Source organism: Coturnix japonica, chromosome 2 (genome assembly GCF_001577835.2).
Source record: "Coturnix japonica isolate 7356 chromosome 2, Coturnix japonica 2.1, whole genome shotgun sequence".
Taxonomy (NCBI): Eukaryota; Metazoa; Chordata; class Aves; order Galliformes; family Phasianidae; genus Coturnix; species Coturnix japonica.
Window position 1 is genome coordinate 96,667,763 of NC_029517.1, and position 15,585 is coordinate 96,683,347.

The 15,585-nt window shown below is 36.6% G+C and overlaps 1 protein-coding gene across 2 annotated transcripts in view; it reads left to right on the forward strand.

Moving 5' to 3' along the window:
- Nucleotides 1-15,585, forward strand: part of ASXL3 (ASXL transcriptional regulator 3) — a 129,475-nt gene that overhangs the window by 79,612 nt on the left and 34,278 nt on the right. For both annotated transcript variants that reach the window (XM_015855545.2, XM_015855547.2), the window contains 3 exons: nt 5,794-5,911; nt 6,836-6,955; nt 11,559-11,722. In XM_015855545.2, coding sequence (XP_015711031.1) covers nt 5,794-5,911; nt 6,836-6,955; nt 11,559-11,722 — 402 coding nt within the window. The remainder of the gene's footprint in view (nt 1-5,793; nt 5,912-6,835; nt 6,956-11,558; nt 11,723-15,585) is intronic.

Consider the following 15,585-nt stretch of genomic DNA (forward strand, 5'->3'; position numbering starts at 1 on the left):
AGAACAGGCATTCAACACATCGCTTTGTTCTTCTTTTTTATTCTGGGGTTGGGAAATGAAACAAAAACTTCACTTTGCAATCTGTTGTGATCTGCATCAATTGTAGCTGTGAATACATTATTTTACCCCTGCTGAAGGTGGGACTGGCTTGCAAATGGAGACATACGGAGGAATGCGCATTCTCTCTACACCACAGATACCCATGTGCTTTATTTTCATGTTTGTTAAAACACAGAAAAATGTTCAGCTGTTAATTAGTACCTGTAATTGTGCATGAAGACCTTGAGTACTACAGATATCTAAAAAACAAATACAAGACAAGAAATTACTTATGTTCCAAATAAACAAACAGGAGTATCACAAGGTCAGAGGGTAGCATTGGCCAAGAACAGACACTTATTCTATAAGTGATTACCATGAGTTGAAAATAATCTCTAGGTCTGAGAACTTCCAGTTATTCTGCCTCTGTTCTTCATCTCCAAATGATCAGTTGTGTAGACGTAGTGCCAGTACTGTTATATTTGCTGTACAAGTCTGGCTGGAAGTACATTAATTTGTTCCATGCTTTGGAAATCATACTTTGTATTTTGTAGCAGTTTCCTTGGGAGATTTTCATTATTGTTTTAATTACACATTTGCATGCCTGTAACTACTTTCAGCGTATGTTTACTATAAGAATTGGTGGCATCCCAAGAATAATAATATGTTTACTCTTCATTATTTGTGATGCTTGCTGCAGTGTTGTGGGTTTTTTTAAACTGTTCTGTGTACTTATGAAACAGGTTGCCACTGAGATTTTAATTCAAGAGAAACACAGGAATTAAAGCCTGTCTTAATTTTACTAACAAAATGAGGATGAGAGAGATGACAAAGATAAAATTCTATGGTGGCGTTAAGTGAATCAGTGATAAACCATAAATCTGTTTTGTCTTTGACAACTTAGGATCCATGACCATTATGGAGAGTTGTTATTGATTTCATGCAGTAGACTTCTTTTCAGTTTATTACATCATGTGTTTTTTACATGGCAGAATGGAAGGATTCCATAGCTTTCTGTTTCTGATCCATAAACTGTGAAATTTCAAAGGTTATGTTTCATGATATGAATTTTAGAATGTAGAGTTGACATTTATGTAACAAAAAGAAATCTGGGACAATGTTGCTTAATGCAACCAACTGTTACATATCTTTGTTGTCAGTAACTTAATTTTTAACATTCTCAGTGTGTCATGCATTTAAGCTCAAGTGAAAGTGATTTTCTGCATTAATGGTTTGTTTGTAGGCTGTGTTTTTTCATTATGAGTTGAAAAGATGTGGGAGAAAATAATGAAAAAAAAAATCCTATGCAGCATTAAATGAGAGCATAATGCTTGACATTTTACTTCTGGGACTCTTTGAGGGATGTATTTTTCCCCTCTCTCCAGTTACTTTTTAGTCTAAGTTTCCTTTCACTCCTGCATCAAGGAACACTTATTTTTGTTTGTTTTTATTGAATAGAGTCTACTGCCTTATCACTTAGTTGAAGAAATCTTTCCTATGTCAAAAGCAGCTACTTATATGAAAAGATTGTTCTTAAGAACAGATAATGGCATTCATGAATCCTTCAGCATGCTGCTACACTCCAGCAAGGGCATGAACTCCCTAAAAAAGAGGAGACCTGTTCTTGTGACCTATTTATAAAAAACAGATTGGAACTAGAAAATCAGTGTTAATTGCATGATGTTTCTCTTTTGGCGTGTATCTTTAAAGTTTGATTTTATACGACTCTTTTTTTATGATATTTTGAGCTCTTTGGATGAAAATAGATTGACAGGTTACTTAAAGTTTTTGGCAATAAAAATAATTTTATTAAACAAATTAATTATACCAAGCCCTATATAATGACCGTGGCAGTGATATTCAACAGATGGTCACAGGTTCTGTTTTATGAATGGGAATATTGGGAATTCTCCATACTCATTATGTGCAAGAGATTCACAGATGTCCTTTGCAAATCTGCTTGTGAAAGGCTGGATGTAAGTACTATACTTTGGTGGTGATTTTAATAGAGATTTTAATGTTTAATTTGTATACCACTTGAACCTTCATTTTCTTTCTCTCCTTTTTTATTTATATGCTGTAGAGATAGGATGACAGTAATGTTTTACAGATTGCTGTAACAGTTCTCAGTTCTAGGAACTTACAACTTGAAGCTTTTTTTAACTGAAGCATTTAGCACAAAGTGACTGAATACATTTGAAGTGTAAGCATACAGCTTCATCTCATTAAGAAAAAATATGTATTATATAAGCTATTGCACACACTATATACATTACTATCTTACTTTCTGCAGTAAAAATGACACCTTATCATTTGGTAGAACCATTGGCTCTTTCTTGCAGATCCCGAGATCATATATCTCTAAATATGGATGAGATGCAATGGGCTGTGTCAGTAGAAGAAGATGCCAATATCATCTGTGTTAGTTACTGTTTCTGTTTCTACAATGAGTTCTGGAACCATTTTTCTTTGGAATAAGTTATAAAATTTCTCATTGTCTTCAGAGGTAGTTACAAATTTTACTTGTCTACTTTGTGTTTACTCCCTTCACCAGAAAAGCTAAAACTGAAGATTTATCTGATTAAGGTGACAAGGAAAGCACTAAATTAGCTTGGTACACTGAAGGCTCAATATAGCAAAGCATTTGGTGTATATTTCACTCTGAGTAATCCCATTGACTTCCAAGCTAAGTAGAATTAATCTTGGAATACAAGATTCTTGTCTTATCCTACAGTAGTCTCGTATCCTAAAATTAATATCCCTCAGGCAAAATGTAGAGCTGTTATATATTTGTCCTCAGCAGAGGCTGCACGCAGTGTCCTTGGTTTATACTTAACTCCTTCTGGTGTTTGGTTTTACTAGTAACTAGGCTTCAATCTGCAGTTTCTCCCTGGGCTTAGTTTGCTCCTTGTGTTTTCATGCAAAGACTTGTCTATTCTCAATCTTAGACCCTGCAGCTTTAAATTCAAAGTAGACATATTGGGAAAAAAAAAAAATGTTGTGATTAGCTGGGAATGATTTCTTCTACAAAACTGGGTAATTGAGCAAAATCTCAGCCATATCTTAACGATACGTATCAAATGTGAAATTATTCAACTGACACTTTACTACACTCCCCTCCTTCTCCATAGCTTTCCTTAGACAAATGGAAAAGGAGGCACAGGGATGATTGTTAGCATGTTTTCTGGGCACAGCATAATTCATTGGCATTTTGTTTTAAAGCTGACATAGATTTTGGTGTTTGCTTAGTTTTAAGGTGTGTTTTTTTTCTATATTACAACATGACTTTTGTCTGTCCACACATACACATCTTTATTATCAGCTTGAGTCACCCTATGCAGCCTCATCTGGTGATCTATCCCTTGTGTTGTGAGACTGGAGGAAATGGAGGAGGGACTGACAGTGAAAGAAAGAATGTTAGAGAGAGAAGGAAATGCTGAAAAACAAATATGTATCAAGAGAAGTGCTTCTTTAAGATTTTGCTTTGTTCTTTCTTGTTGAGGCACTTAGCCTCTAGGTCATGAGTGGGCTGTGTAGCACACCATTGGTAGTAGTGTCCCACAGATCCCACTCTGTTTCTTGCCTTTGTGGCAGTGCTGGGATGGGCATCCCTGTTCCCTACAGCCATGTGAGCATAGCATGCCCTGTGCTGTCCAAAATAAGGTAAGTGGGTTGTCTGCTTGGCAAAGGCTGGGTACTGCTGTCCTTGCTCTGGCATCTGCCGTGTTTCCTGCAGCCGACAAACATTGATCACCTGATGTGTGTGGTTCACCATGTCCTTCCACCTCTTCTTTGTGTGGCCATTGAGTCTAAAGCGTGGATAATTGTATGAAAGGCTTTCAAAGATTCTTCCTTTCTAGTGGCAGTGATATAAAACACTAAAATATTACTTTCATAAGGTGCTGGAAACAAGGTCATGGCCCTGGTAAACATAAAAATCATCTTGAAAACTGGAGGAGAATGTGGGACTTATTTTGGGGTTCACGTTCATTTGTCTGGGAGGCTGGACATTTTCTCTTTGCTCTTTATTATGTAAATAAGGCTCTAGGGCACAATAATACAATTATTTGGTTGTGGTTATGTCATTATATTGTTATGACAGTAGTTGGCTGTCTTTTCACTTAATTTTTAGTGAACAATTTGTTATGATCTGAGTGGCATCACTGTTGAATGAGGGTGACCTATTTTGATATCTGGGTTGGCAGGTCTGTGCATTGAGGAATAATTTTTGGAATTTTGGGATACTTTTTGCGACATTTTTGTATTTTGTATTTTTCTATCCATGAATATGAATATCTTTGCCCAATACACGTGAATTTTGTGACTTTCTGTAGGATGCTCTTCATTGCTTTCTGTTTGTGTCTTTGGTTCAGTACAGATCCAGCCAGGTTCTTCTCTGTTTTTGATTCTGAGTGTTGTAATTTGCTTTTTATTGGGCAGTGCTCCTGTGACTTTAAAGAAGTGTACTATAAAAGGGGTTAATCGATGAAATAGCTTTTATGTGGCTTGGTGTATTTTATGTTGTATAGTGTGTTATTTAGAAGAGTGGAATGATATTGATTTCTTTTTTTCAGGATTTTTTTTTTTTTTTTCTCTTTTTGATTTAGCTATGTGAACGTTTTGGAACAATATTGAAGATTAATTGAAATTAAAAATTTAATCCTTTTAAGTCTTTAATCATTTGTGCTCATAAAACTACAGGACTAATTGATATCAAATATATATCTTATTGATATAGTATTACTTTAATAAAGCTCTCCCGAGATCATAACACAAATTACATTTACAAAAAGAGAGTGCACAGTAAGATTGTGCAGGAAAATAGACAGGAGAATAGAAAGGATCTGTATTAAGCCCAGCCCATCCTGATTAATTCCAGAATTTTAATGCTTGCAAATGTATTTATGTGCAAGCATTCATATTTGTGCATTTTAAGATCTTTTGAATCGAGTATCATTTTCCGCATAAAACAATCTGTCAGGTGTTTGCTATTTCAAACCTTTAAATATTTGGTATTGCATTATCATCCCTGTGCTCGATCCATTTATGAAACACAAAGCACTTCCATTTGTAGAGATTTATTCTTGTATCATTTTTCCCGAGATTTGCCAGAACATCATCATGTTCGTGTTCTGAAGGTTAATGCCCAAAGTCAAGCAGGCAGAAGCCAAGTGCTGCAAGGTTTCCAAGATTAGGACTGATTCCCTTCACAAAAATAAATGATTCCTGCCATGTTCAGTGATTTTGTGCAGCACTACTCACGGCTGAGTGAGTGCATCAATACTGTAGTCCTTACATGCTGTACATACTGATGACACTCTGTGTTAACTTGATTGACTGAGCAGTATACTGGAGAGGATGCACCTGCGAGAGATGTGCAGACATATATATTTTTATTCTTGTTTTGAAACATTTATTTTAGGTTTTTTTTACTTTGAATTCTTAGTTTCACATTCCATGGGTTATCATGTTGTGCTGTTAAGGTAGAGCAAACAATTATCTGCTTCTTTGTTGTCAAAGTTGTAATGGTAAATGATCTGAGGTGCATCTTTCTCTTTATAACCAAAAGCCTGATTTTATATTTTAAAGGAAAATGACATAAAGGGGACAAATGTGAAATCTGGCAATTCAGTGACTATGTAAATTACACTTATTTTAAGAGATTCGGTATAACGGTAGAGAAATGTCTCAAGTAATTCGCTTATGAGCAGTATTTTTTTGTTACATTTTTATGTTTTGTTATCATTTTTATAGGCTTTAAGACAACAGCAGAAAAGAAGAAATGGAGTCTCAATGATGGTAAACAAGACTGTTCCTCGTGTTGTTTTGACACCATTAAAGGTGTCTGATGAGCAGTCGGATTCACCTTCAGGTAAATAGCTAAAGGACTGTTTGTGAGATCAGTGCTAGTCACAGAGCCTTCCTCTGAGTCAGATGTGTAGCATACAGAATGGGAGACTGCTGAAAATAATATTGTCGCTTGAAGGCTTTGTTTAACGCCTTTATTTCCTTATCAAATCTGTGACTCAAGGACGGAGATTTTTCTTTAATTTTAATAAAGAGCTGAAGGCACACAATAAAATGGCAATAGCAGCAGCTTTAAAGGAATGCAAAGTAACATTTTGTTTGGCTCTGAAGCTCTAATGGAGGACCACATGCTGGTATTCAAGGCCATGAAAAGGAAAGGGGAGAAGAAAGGCGAGCGTCTCTGTGAATGTGAATTTGTGTCTCAATTCTGTATTGCAATCCTAGGATCCTTTTGTTAGCTTTTCTTGTTCTGGTGCCATTCTTAGCACCGCAGCGTAACCTTGACCTTTAGCTCCGATTAAGTTTCTTCATTTTAAGAGATTTTTATGTCTGTGTTTAACACAAATTGACAATTGTATTTCCAGGCATCTCTATTCCGTAAGTGTTACTTCACAGAAAAATGATCTTTTTTCACCTTTAGATTGCTTTACTGCCCCATAGCTTGAGGTTAAAATATTTTTAAAGATATCCCTTGTGTGTTATAGGAAAACGTTATTTTTATTAGATCAGTGAACATTTTTATTGACTGTAATGTTCAGTAAACTTTAGTTTTCAGTGCGTAATTGACTTATTGATCTTCTTCTTCCATTTCCTCTGATGATGAGAAATTGTATTGTGACCAGAAAGGTGCATTGCCTCTCAGCAAGTAGATGTCAGTTTTCTTTAATCCCGTTTTTGCTGTGTTTACAGTGTAGCAAGGGGACAGGGAGGAGGGAGAGCTGGTGGTACGAGTGCATCGGTATCATGCTTTGTTTCATTTCTTCCTAAGGATCTGAATCTAAAAATGGTGAAGCAGATGGTTCTGATAAAGAGATGAAACATGGACAAAAGTCTCCAACTGGAAAACAAACAAGCCAGCACTTAAAGAGGTTAAAAAAATCTGGTTTAGGTGAGTAGGAGTAAAATAAGTGCATTTATTTGTTATTGTACTAGAGATGTTTAGAAACTCTGTGCTGTATATAAAAGTTTTGTGCTGCTGATTTACAGTCTCTTTCTTATACTCAGAAGTTGACCTTTTCTCAAGAAAGTATATTTTTTTTCTGTGTATTCTGAAAATCTGCAGGTGATTGTTTTTTCCCAAGAATGCTTTTCTGTACTTGCTTTTTAAATTGAACAGACCTAAGCAAGTGCAGACAGAGGTCATTTAGCAGCTTGCTTCTGATTGCTGCATTATGATTTTTGGGCGGGTGGCAAGGGGTGGAGTAGCAAATATTCTTACTGTTAAGTTTACTTGCAGTCTAATGCATGCTTAATCCCAAAGAGTACAGTGCATTTTCTTACATATCTCTTCTGTTCTGAGTTAATTCTCTTTCATTTGCATTTTTGTGTGTCACGCAGCGGTTTGGCACATCATTTTTGATTTTTTCTGTTTCTTTGGCTGATTTGTTTCTTCAGTTGGATCTTTAATTATTTTTGTAGCTACGTCTCATGAGGTGGTAGATACAGTTTCTGGTTATTCTTTTTGTTTGTTTGTTTGTTTTCCATGTTATTCAGAAAGATTCATGGATGTTGATCTGTAATTAATGAAGAATTTTCTCTGAAGAGATGCTAAGAGTAAATTCCCACTAGCTCCATGTGATGGGGAAAATTTTTCTGCACTGCATGAAACATAATTGGAAATGTTCCCTAAGGAACAGAAAAAGTACTATTCACTAAGACTCTTGTCTTGTATAAAGTAAAGTAGAATAATTACATAACCATTTCTTTACAGAAGACCTTTTGCATTCAGCAGACTGCTGAATCATTTAGAGAAGATTTTTGCAATGTGACCACATTGGAAATGTTTGCAAACAAGCTTTTCATAGTGGTTGAATAATCACAAAAATTATTTAATGTCTGTTTTTATGGCTGTAGGATTGTTTTTCTTTATGAATGGCCTCATCTATTTTCTTATATAACAATAGTGCAAAATAACTTGAAGATACTTTTCCTGCTTAGTATTATAGGTTGCTTGTTAGATATACTGTTACCTGTTTCTGGTGAGCTCTTTCACAGAACAGCCTCCCAGGAAACTGCACTTTGATTTCATGTATAATCTTCTGGCAGAATATTTATTGATCTGAGACGGCTGTGTAGTGTCTATGTTGATCAGATGGTGTTATTCAAAACTGATAATACTCCTTCAGGATTACAGTTTTTGCTGTGCAAAGATATATTCAGTTTCCGATGATTTCCTCTAACTTTTCTCTAGCTGTGAGACTGAGATGTGATTTGGTGCATACATTCATCCCTATCCCTAGATAATTCATCAAAATGGTCTCTGGTACCAAATATAGAATGAATTCATTTTTTTGTAGCTTTCAGAATAATTCTACAGCCCTTTGAGGTGCAGGCCTTGGAATGTGGGAAATATTGTATAGAGTTTTCTGTGATTCTGTCCCTCTATTTTGACTCTCATACTTTGATGTAGAAACATGTATTTTCCACCTTTTTCATAGGCAATGCTTTATGTTGAAGGCTAATCTTTTCCAAGGGTGTAAGCTTGTCTTTCTCTCGCATCCTCCAGGTTCTATTTCTGATCTGTCCAGAGGTGCCCCTAAACTTTGGCAGCAGCTACATAAGGAATCAAAATGTCTTTTTTCTGTGGAAAAACAATATGAAAAACATTGACATTTGCTCTGTTATAAACTCCTGTCTCTCAGAGTTATGAGTAGCTATGCAGTAGAGATGTACAGTCCCTTCCCTTCCCTTCCCTTCCCTTCCCTTCCCTTCCCTTCCCTTCCCTTCCCTTCCCTTCGCTTCTCCTTCCCTCTATATCTGCTTGTTGTTCTCTCCTTTTGCCTATCCATTTGTGTTGCTTCCCTTTCCCTTGTCCCATTTACCGCTTCCCATGTCCTCTTGCCTTCCTCCTTCCTACTCTCCCTCCCTATCCTTCCCTTACCCTTTTTCCTTTTTCCCCCGTCCTCGCCCCCGCTCGTCGTTGCGGGCCCTTCCCCCCATTTCCTTCCTGCTGTGCCCTGCCCTGCCCTGCCCTGCCCATGGCTGTGCTCACCACTCCCAGTGATCTAGTAGCCTACTATCCTAGGAGTAGTGTGCATGTTTTTTCCTCATGTTGATAAAGCAGCCATAGTAACCTGTAATGGTAATAGGTTAAATAATTGGAAAACGTGTAACTCAGGCACACATAATTAGGCCTGAATTTCTGGTACTGTCTTGGTGACTTCTCACTATTAAATGTTGGATGTTACTGACTTTGCAATCATATCTTTTATTTTGGCTTGGACCACTTGTATGTGTATGGCTTTTCATAGAATATGACTGGGGAAAATGTTACTTCATTTTGGAGTTACTTAGAAGACAAGGACTTGTATGCTTTATTGATTAAAGAAAGGAGTATATGTACAGGCATTACATTTGGATACATCATACTACTTGTGCTACACTTGGAGATTGTGTTCTTTATGCATTCATATTTTGTGGGTGGAACAGATGGTGAGGACAGTTTACTGTGATGCATTCATGAAAATGAGCCCTTCTTCCACACAATTGTCTTTTATAACAGGGCATTCATTTGTTCATAGTGGAGATTTTGCTGTGCTGTAATACAGTATGTTAGAATTGAATTGGAAAAGGATATCTTGTGCTGAATGCAAAGTAATGCTTCTCTCATTCAGTTACTATTGTTTGCTAAAAAGCAAAAGGAAATTACAAGAATGTTTGTGGGAGGCTGTGACTGAAGGGGAGCTTGCAGAATTTACAAATCTATTGCAGTTTCTTTCATTTCCACATTTTGTGGGTGATGCTATAACCTTTCAGGATAGATGATCATAGTCTTCCAAGAAATCTAAACCACAACTTTTTTATTACTGTTAACAATTTAACACTTTGTAGCATTTGAGAATTTCCTAATAATAAGCCCAAATAGCCATATTCATAAAACATAAATTTTCTTAACAAATCAGTTATAATTCTTGCTACAAGGTCCTGTGCGAATGTCAAATGCCATCATTGGTCATAGCAGTAGAATGACCTCTAAAATTGCTTTTTAAGAGATTCTTCAGGAGTTTATGCATAAATAAATTAAGGTCCCTCTTGTATCATTTCTGAAACATTTGCAAGTTCAACAGACCAAAACCTGGAGGACTTCCCTCTGAAGAGTTAGAAGTTTTTGATTTGTAGTGGCCATGTATGCTTTTCACTTCCTCCCTTTCTGTATTGTGCATCACAGTACATTAAGACTGGAAGGCAAAAAGGTTCACAGCAGTAGTGAGTGGCTTTGTCTAGTAATATTATCATAGAAATAAAAGCAAAGTTAGGACAGATGGGTCTTCCAGTGGTGACCTAGATTGTCCATTAGTCACAAGGCAAAATCAGCTATACATCTGTCATTCCTGACAGATATTTCTCTACGTATTCTTATTTTTTTTCCATTGATGAAGACTGAAATGCCTGTCTATGGATATAAGGAAAAGGTTCTTCACCAGAGGGTGGTTGGGCCCTGGAACAGGCTCCCCAGGGCAACGATCACGTCACTGAGCTTGCTGGAATTGAATAAGCACCTGGACAACATCCTCAGACATATGGTCTGATTTTTGGGTGGGGCTATATGGAGCCAGGAGTTGGATTCAGTAATTCTTATGGGTCCCTTCCAACTTAAGATATTCTATGATTCTATGATAATCTAATGCCTTAGGTGGCTGGAAGCTTTGTATTACCTTGACAGTAATATTTATTACTGTGCAAGTGTTTAGGATTACTTCCTTTGCTCTACACTATGGGCAGTAAAAAGACATTTATGCCTGTACTCAGTTTTTTATATATTTTCCCCTTCCCCATGTAGTGCTTGTCCTATTTTTCCTTACAGACTGTGTTTTGTAGATTTCTGATAATTGTTGCTGTTGTCTTCTCTGTTTTGCTCATTTTAGATCATAGGTTCTAACAAAAATTCTGGGAAATGCATGTTTTCAAACACTAAATTAACACTGTAAATATTCTCATCTCTGTGATAACTGTCTATTCACACAGGTAGTTTTTAGCAAGTCTGTGGAGTGAGTCAGGCAAACCATAGTGCACTGCAAATGTAGAGCACCATCCCAAGAGAATCTCTCCATAATGATTGATTGGCATCAGCCTTTTGCTTGGAGATAGAATTATGTTGATGACATGACAGGAAAATTATCTGCTTCTGCTGAGTTGAGTTGATCTCTTGAGCTGAAAGTAAGAATGTGTCTGTTGTGCTGTTGACTGGAACATGAATCCTGTAAGATCTCAAGAAACAAATACAGGGAATATAAAATCAGCAGTTCGCAAAGAAAAGGCTGCTACCATCTGAGAGTACCATTTCTCTGGAGCTTTCTCTATTAAACAGAGGCTCGAATCCCGGGGGCTGGACTCGATGATCTCTAAGGTCCCTTCCAACCCGCACGAAACTATGAAACTATGAAACTATGAAACTGATGAAAACTAAAAGCATAAAAAGAGGAATTGTTTTTATTCTCTTTCTTTGTATGTGTTCGAAGTTATTTCTTGGTTGTTGTTTTTTTTCTCTCCAGGACATTTGAAATGGACCAAAGCTGAGGATATTGACATAGAAACACCAGGATCTATTCTAGTGAACACCAACCTGAGGGCTTTAATAAATAAACACACCTTTGCTTCTTTACCTCAGCACTTTCAACAATACCTCCTGCTTTTGCTTCCAGAAGTAGACAGACAGGTAAGTAGCAACACACAATATTTCTTTCTGTACTTACTGAGACTATTTTTTAACAGTGTGTACAGTGTGTTTTCATCTACGGACTTGGTTGCCAAGAAATTGTTCTAGAGAAGACTAAAAAGAGTATTTCCATACTTGAATTAGGTAAAACTGTGGTACATAGAATGAATGTAAAGTCTACCTCAGCACTGACCAGCTTCTGCAGATCTTCTGAACTTGTCAGATCTCTTAATTAGCGTTTTATCTATACTGTTGAAGACAAACTCGTCCACTTCAAGACAGTATTAGGAGTATCTCTGTTTTCATCTCTGATCTTCTAGTGTGGCAGCAATGCCCTTCTTGTTTTCTTCTCCACTTCCCTTTTACGTATGCTTATGTATACATCTACCCTATTTGGGTGCACTGGAGCCCATTCATTCATATGTTTGTAAGAAACATCTTGTCCAATCTCACAGCTGTAGGCTTATACTGGTTATTAATCACTTGTCAGAGTTGAAGGATTTGAGAAGTAAAAACAGGGAAATAAAACACAACTTTGTGTGGTTTCCTGCAATGTTTAGTCCTTCGTGCATTTATTGTTTAGATTGCAGACTTCTTAGAACGAGAAGAAATCTTTCCAGCATGTCTAGCTTTTAAACAGGTCCAACACTAATTTCATTTACACGCTTGCCTGACTTCCATAGATGAACTGATCACAGTGGGGGGTACTCATGGATTTATTCAGACACATTCCTAAGCAACTTAACCAATTAGGGCACTGAATTTTTTTTAGATGATCAGTATCTCACATCTTACTTATAAGCCAGAGGATGCAGATGTCATAAACAATTGATTAAAACCTGAATCTTAAATCAGTATGTTAAATGCCGTGAATTCATTTCTTAAGCTTATACTGAGTAGTTTCTATCACACTTACCCGGGAGAAAGCAGTACAATATGACATAAAAAGGGAAAGAAAAAATCGTATTGATGTGCATTAACTCAACCTCTTACCAAATTAGTTACTGTGTACTATGGACTAAAGTAATGCACTTTGATATTTGAAAGAGAACATTAAAAAACATAGTCATAGGCAAAACAATATTAATGTATCTGTTCTTGAGCTTCTACAAGGCAACTAAAGCCATTATTGACAAATCCTAATAATGTTTCTCCCTGGCATAAAGTAGGTTTTAATTTTGTGCCCAACAAACATTTTACTGAGAGTTTAGAATTCTTTTCTCTTTCTAGTTAATTTACCAGTAAGGTTTCCTGTATTTGTATGTGTATATATATGTGTGTATGCGTCTGTGTTTATCTGCTAGGTAAAATCTTTTCTCTCCAACCATCAGAGATCCTGGTGTTTATACATTGCATTTCAAGCACAATGGGTTTACTCATAACCTTCTTACTTTAATTTAAAAAACAAAACAAAACAAAACAAAACAAAAACCAAACTGGAAGCTCTAGAACTGACATGTCATTTCCCTTCTTAATATATTTCTTACACCTGAGATTTTGGCAAGAAAATCAAGAGAATGAATTTAACCATACTCATTATTTAAAAGTAAACACATTTCCTTTTAATCAGTGTTTTGGAAAATGTTCCATAGTATATACGGTACACACGTTATTTCAAGTGTCCAATGTTACATCCTTGAACACTATTGCTTCCCAAGATAGTTTGTCACAAAAAAAGAGTTGAGATGTTTACAGGTGTCCTTCTATCTTTGTTCTTCTTAGAGCATTCAGAGGATTTGTGCAGAATACCATGTTTAATATACATTTGGAAAGCCAAGGTCTTCATTCATCTCTTGAGGATTGATGAAAATGTTTGGCCTCCAGTTGTGATAGTCTGAGGATTGTTACCTGCTGGAGAGTAAAGTAGCAATGATCTATGCCAAGTTCTTACTTAGCAGAGGTCATAACAGAGAGAGAGTTGCATCCGAGAATGTGTTTTGTTGTTTTTTTTCTATACCTAAAGAGCAGCATTCCCAGATACGGACTGATGAAACCAATTGAATTGATGCGTTTTTTATTCCTGTGGCAAATGGCAAACACCAGTGCAAGAGCTCAAGGATCAAGTGAGGGTGAGAGTAAATTCCAGTTAGAAAGTTCTAGTGAGAGCCTCTGATGCGCATCGCTCTCACTGAGAATGGCAAAGGCTTTCAGTCTTCTTCCTTTATTTCTGCTTTCTAAATCAAATGGAACATCAGTCAAGCAAAAATTGAATAAAACTATACTTTGACTTAACTGTCTATCTTTGAGTGTTCAGTTTAGTTCTTTGGTGCTGTCCTTTTCTTGTGAGCGTTGCTACTTCTGCAGTTTGGGCCCTGATGGTTTTCCATTCTGTGTGCTGCTCTGCACTTGTTAGCTGCTCTCTTCCCCAGAAATAGCTGCATTTTTATGTTGTCATGTGGATATAGTATATGAAGTACTGTAATGAATGGTACGATAAAGATGTAATAGATTTATGCTATTTGTGTATATATAGTGATCTGTGACATAAATTACTAATGAAGTGCAATCTCATTTAGGCTTTATTACAGTTCCACATAGAAAAGTCCTATGATGAATGAGCCTTTGTCGTTTCTGTCATAAACACCATTTTTCTGGGCAGTATAACTCCTCCTTCCTAAATCGTACTGAGCTGAAACTTGTCATGCATATGTCAGTTTGAATAAGCATTTTTAGAAACCATTTCTTAAAGGAGTTGAGGTTTCCTTTTTATGTATGTGTTTTAGTTATAAATAAATAATCTCTCTCTTAACCCTGGTTAGTCTAATAAAAAAGTTAGGGGCCAGATTGGGAACTTCATAGGAAATTTCTTCTGTTTTTTCTTTTGCTTCCAAGTTTTGCAGAAGAGTCTCAGAAGCCCTTTATGGCTACACAAAGCAGGGAGTTTTAGGAAAATTATGCCAGAATGGAAAGAGGATAAGAACAACTGTGCTAATGTTGGCCATGAGTTCTCACACTACAAATTGAATTCAGTTTGTATATTTCTTTAAATTTTATTTCAGTAGCACTGAGGTCTGTGTATAATTCTCTCTACTCAAAATGCCTCAAATGCTCAAATTCATCAGGTTGGCAGTCATGGTAGCAAGGCTTCACCAAGGATTTTATTTACTTTCATTTGGGTTCTGAGTGAAGTAACATGAGGACATTGTTCACAGAAGCAACCATGAGCAGACTTGTATGATTGGTAGGCTGCTCCAAAATTTTGCATCATTGAATACCAGAAGCTACATGTCTGCAACTTTGACATACAGGTATTTATCCCTCTGTCAACCTAAATGGTCTCAAAAGCTCAAAAACATTAAAATTCAGCTGATACAGGAGACTTTTGGGGTTTTAATTGTTTTATGAAACAAATTTAACATTCTCTAATTGTTCTTGTCTTAATCATTCTACAATTTGTAGGTAGTCGAGGTAGTTATTTAAATGCAGAACTCTAAACTTAATTGTTCTTTGAGAAAAGCCTCATAAATTGAAGTGCTCAAGGCGAGAATAGCCTCATACATGGAAGTGCTCAAGGCCAAGTTGGATGGGGCTTTTAGCAAGCTGGGCTAGTGGAAGGTGTCCCTGCCCGTGACAGGGGGGTTTGAACTGGCTGATCTTTAAGATCCTGTCCAAACCCAAACTATTCTATGGTTCTGTAAAATACTTAGGCTGCATACCATTGTCCAAATGCCTTTGAGTTGTTTCAGGTTTATAGTATGCCAACTCACTAAACAGAAAAACACAATTTACAAATCACAAGATGTTAAAATGGGTCAAAACACGCTGTAATCTCTGTGTTTCCAAATCAGTGAACTTCTGAATAATGACTGTCTCTTGGGTCAGTGCCGTGATAGCATCTTGTTGTGTCACAGTCAGCTCAAGTT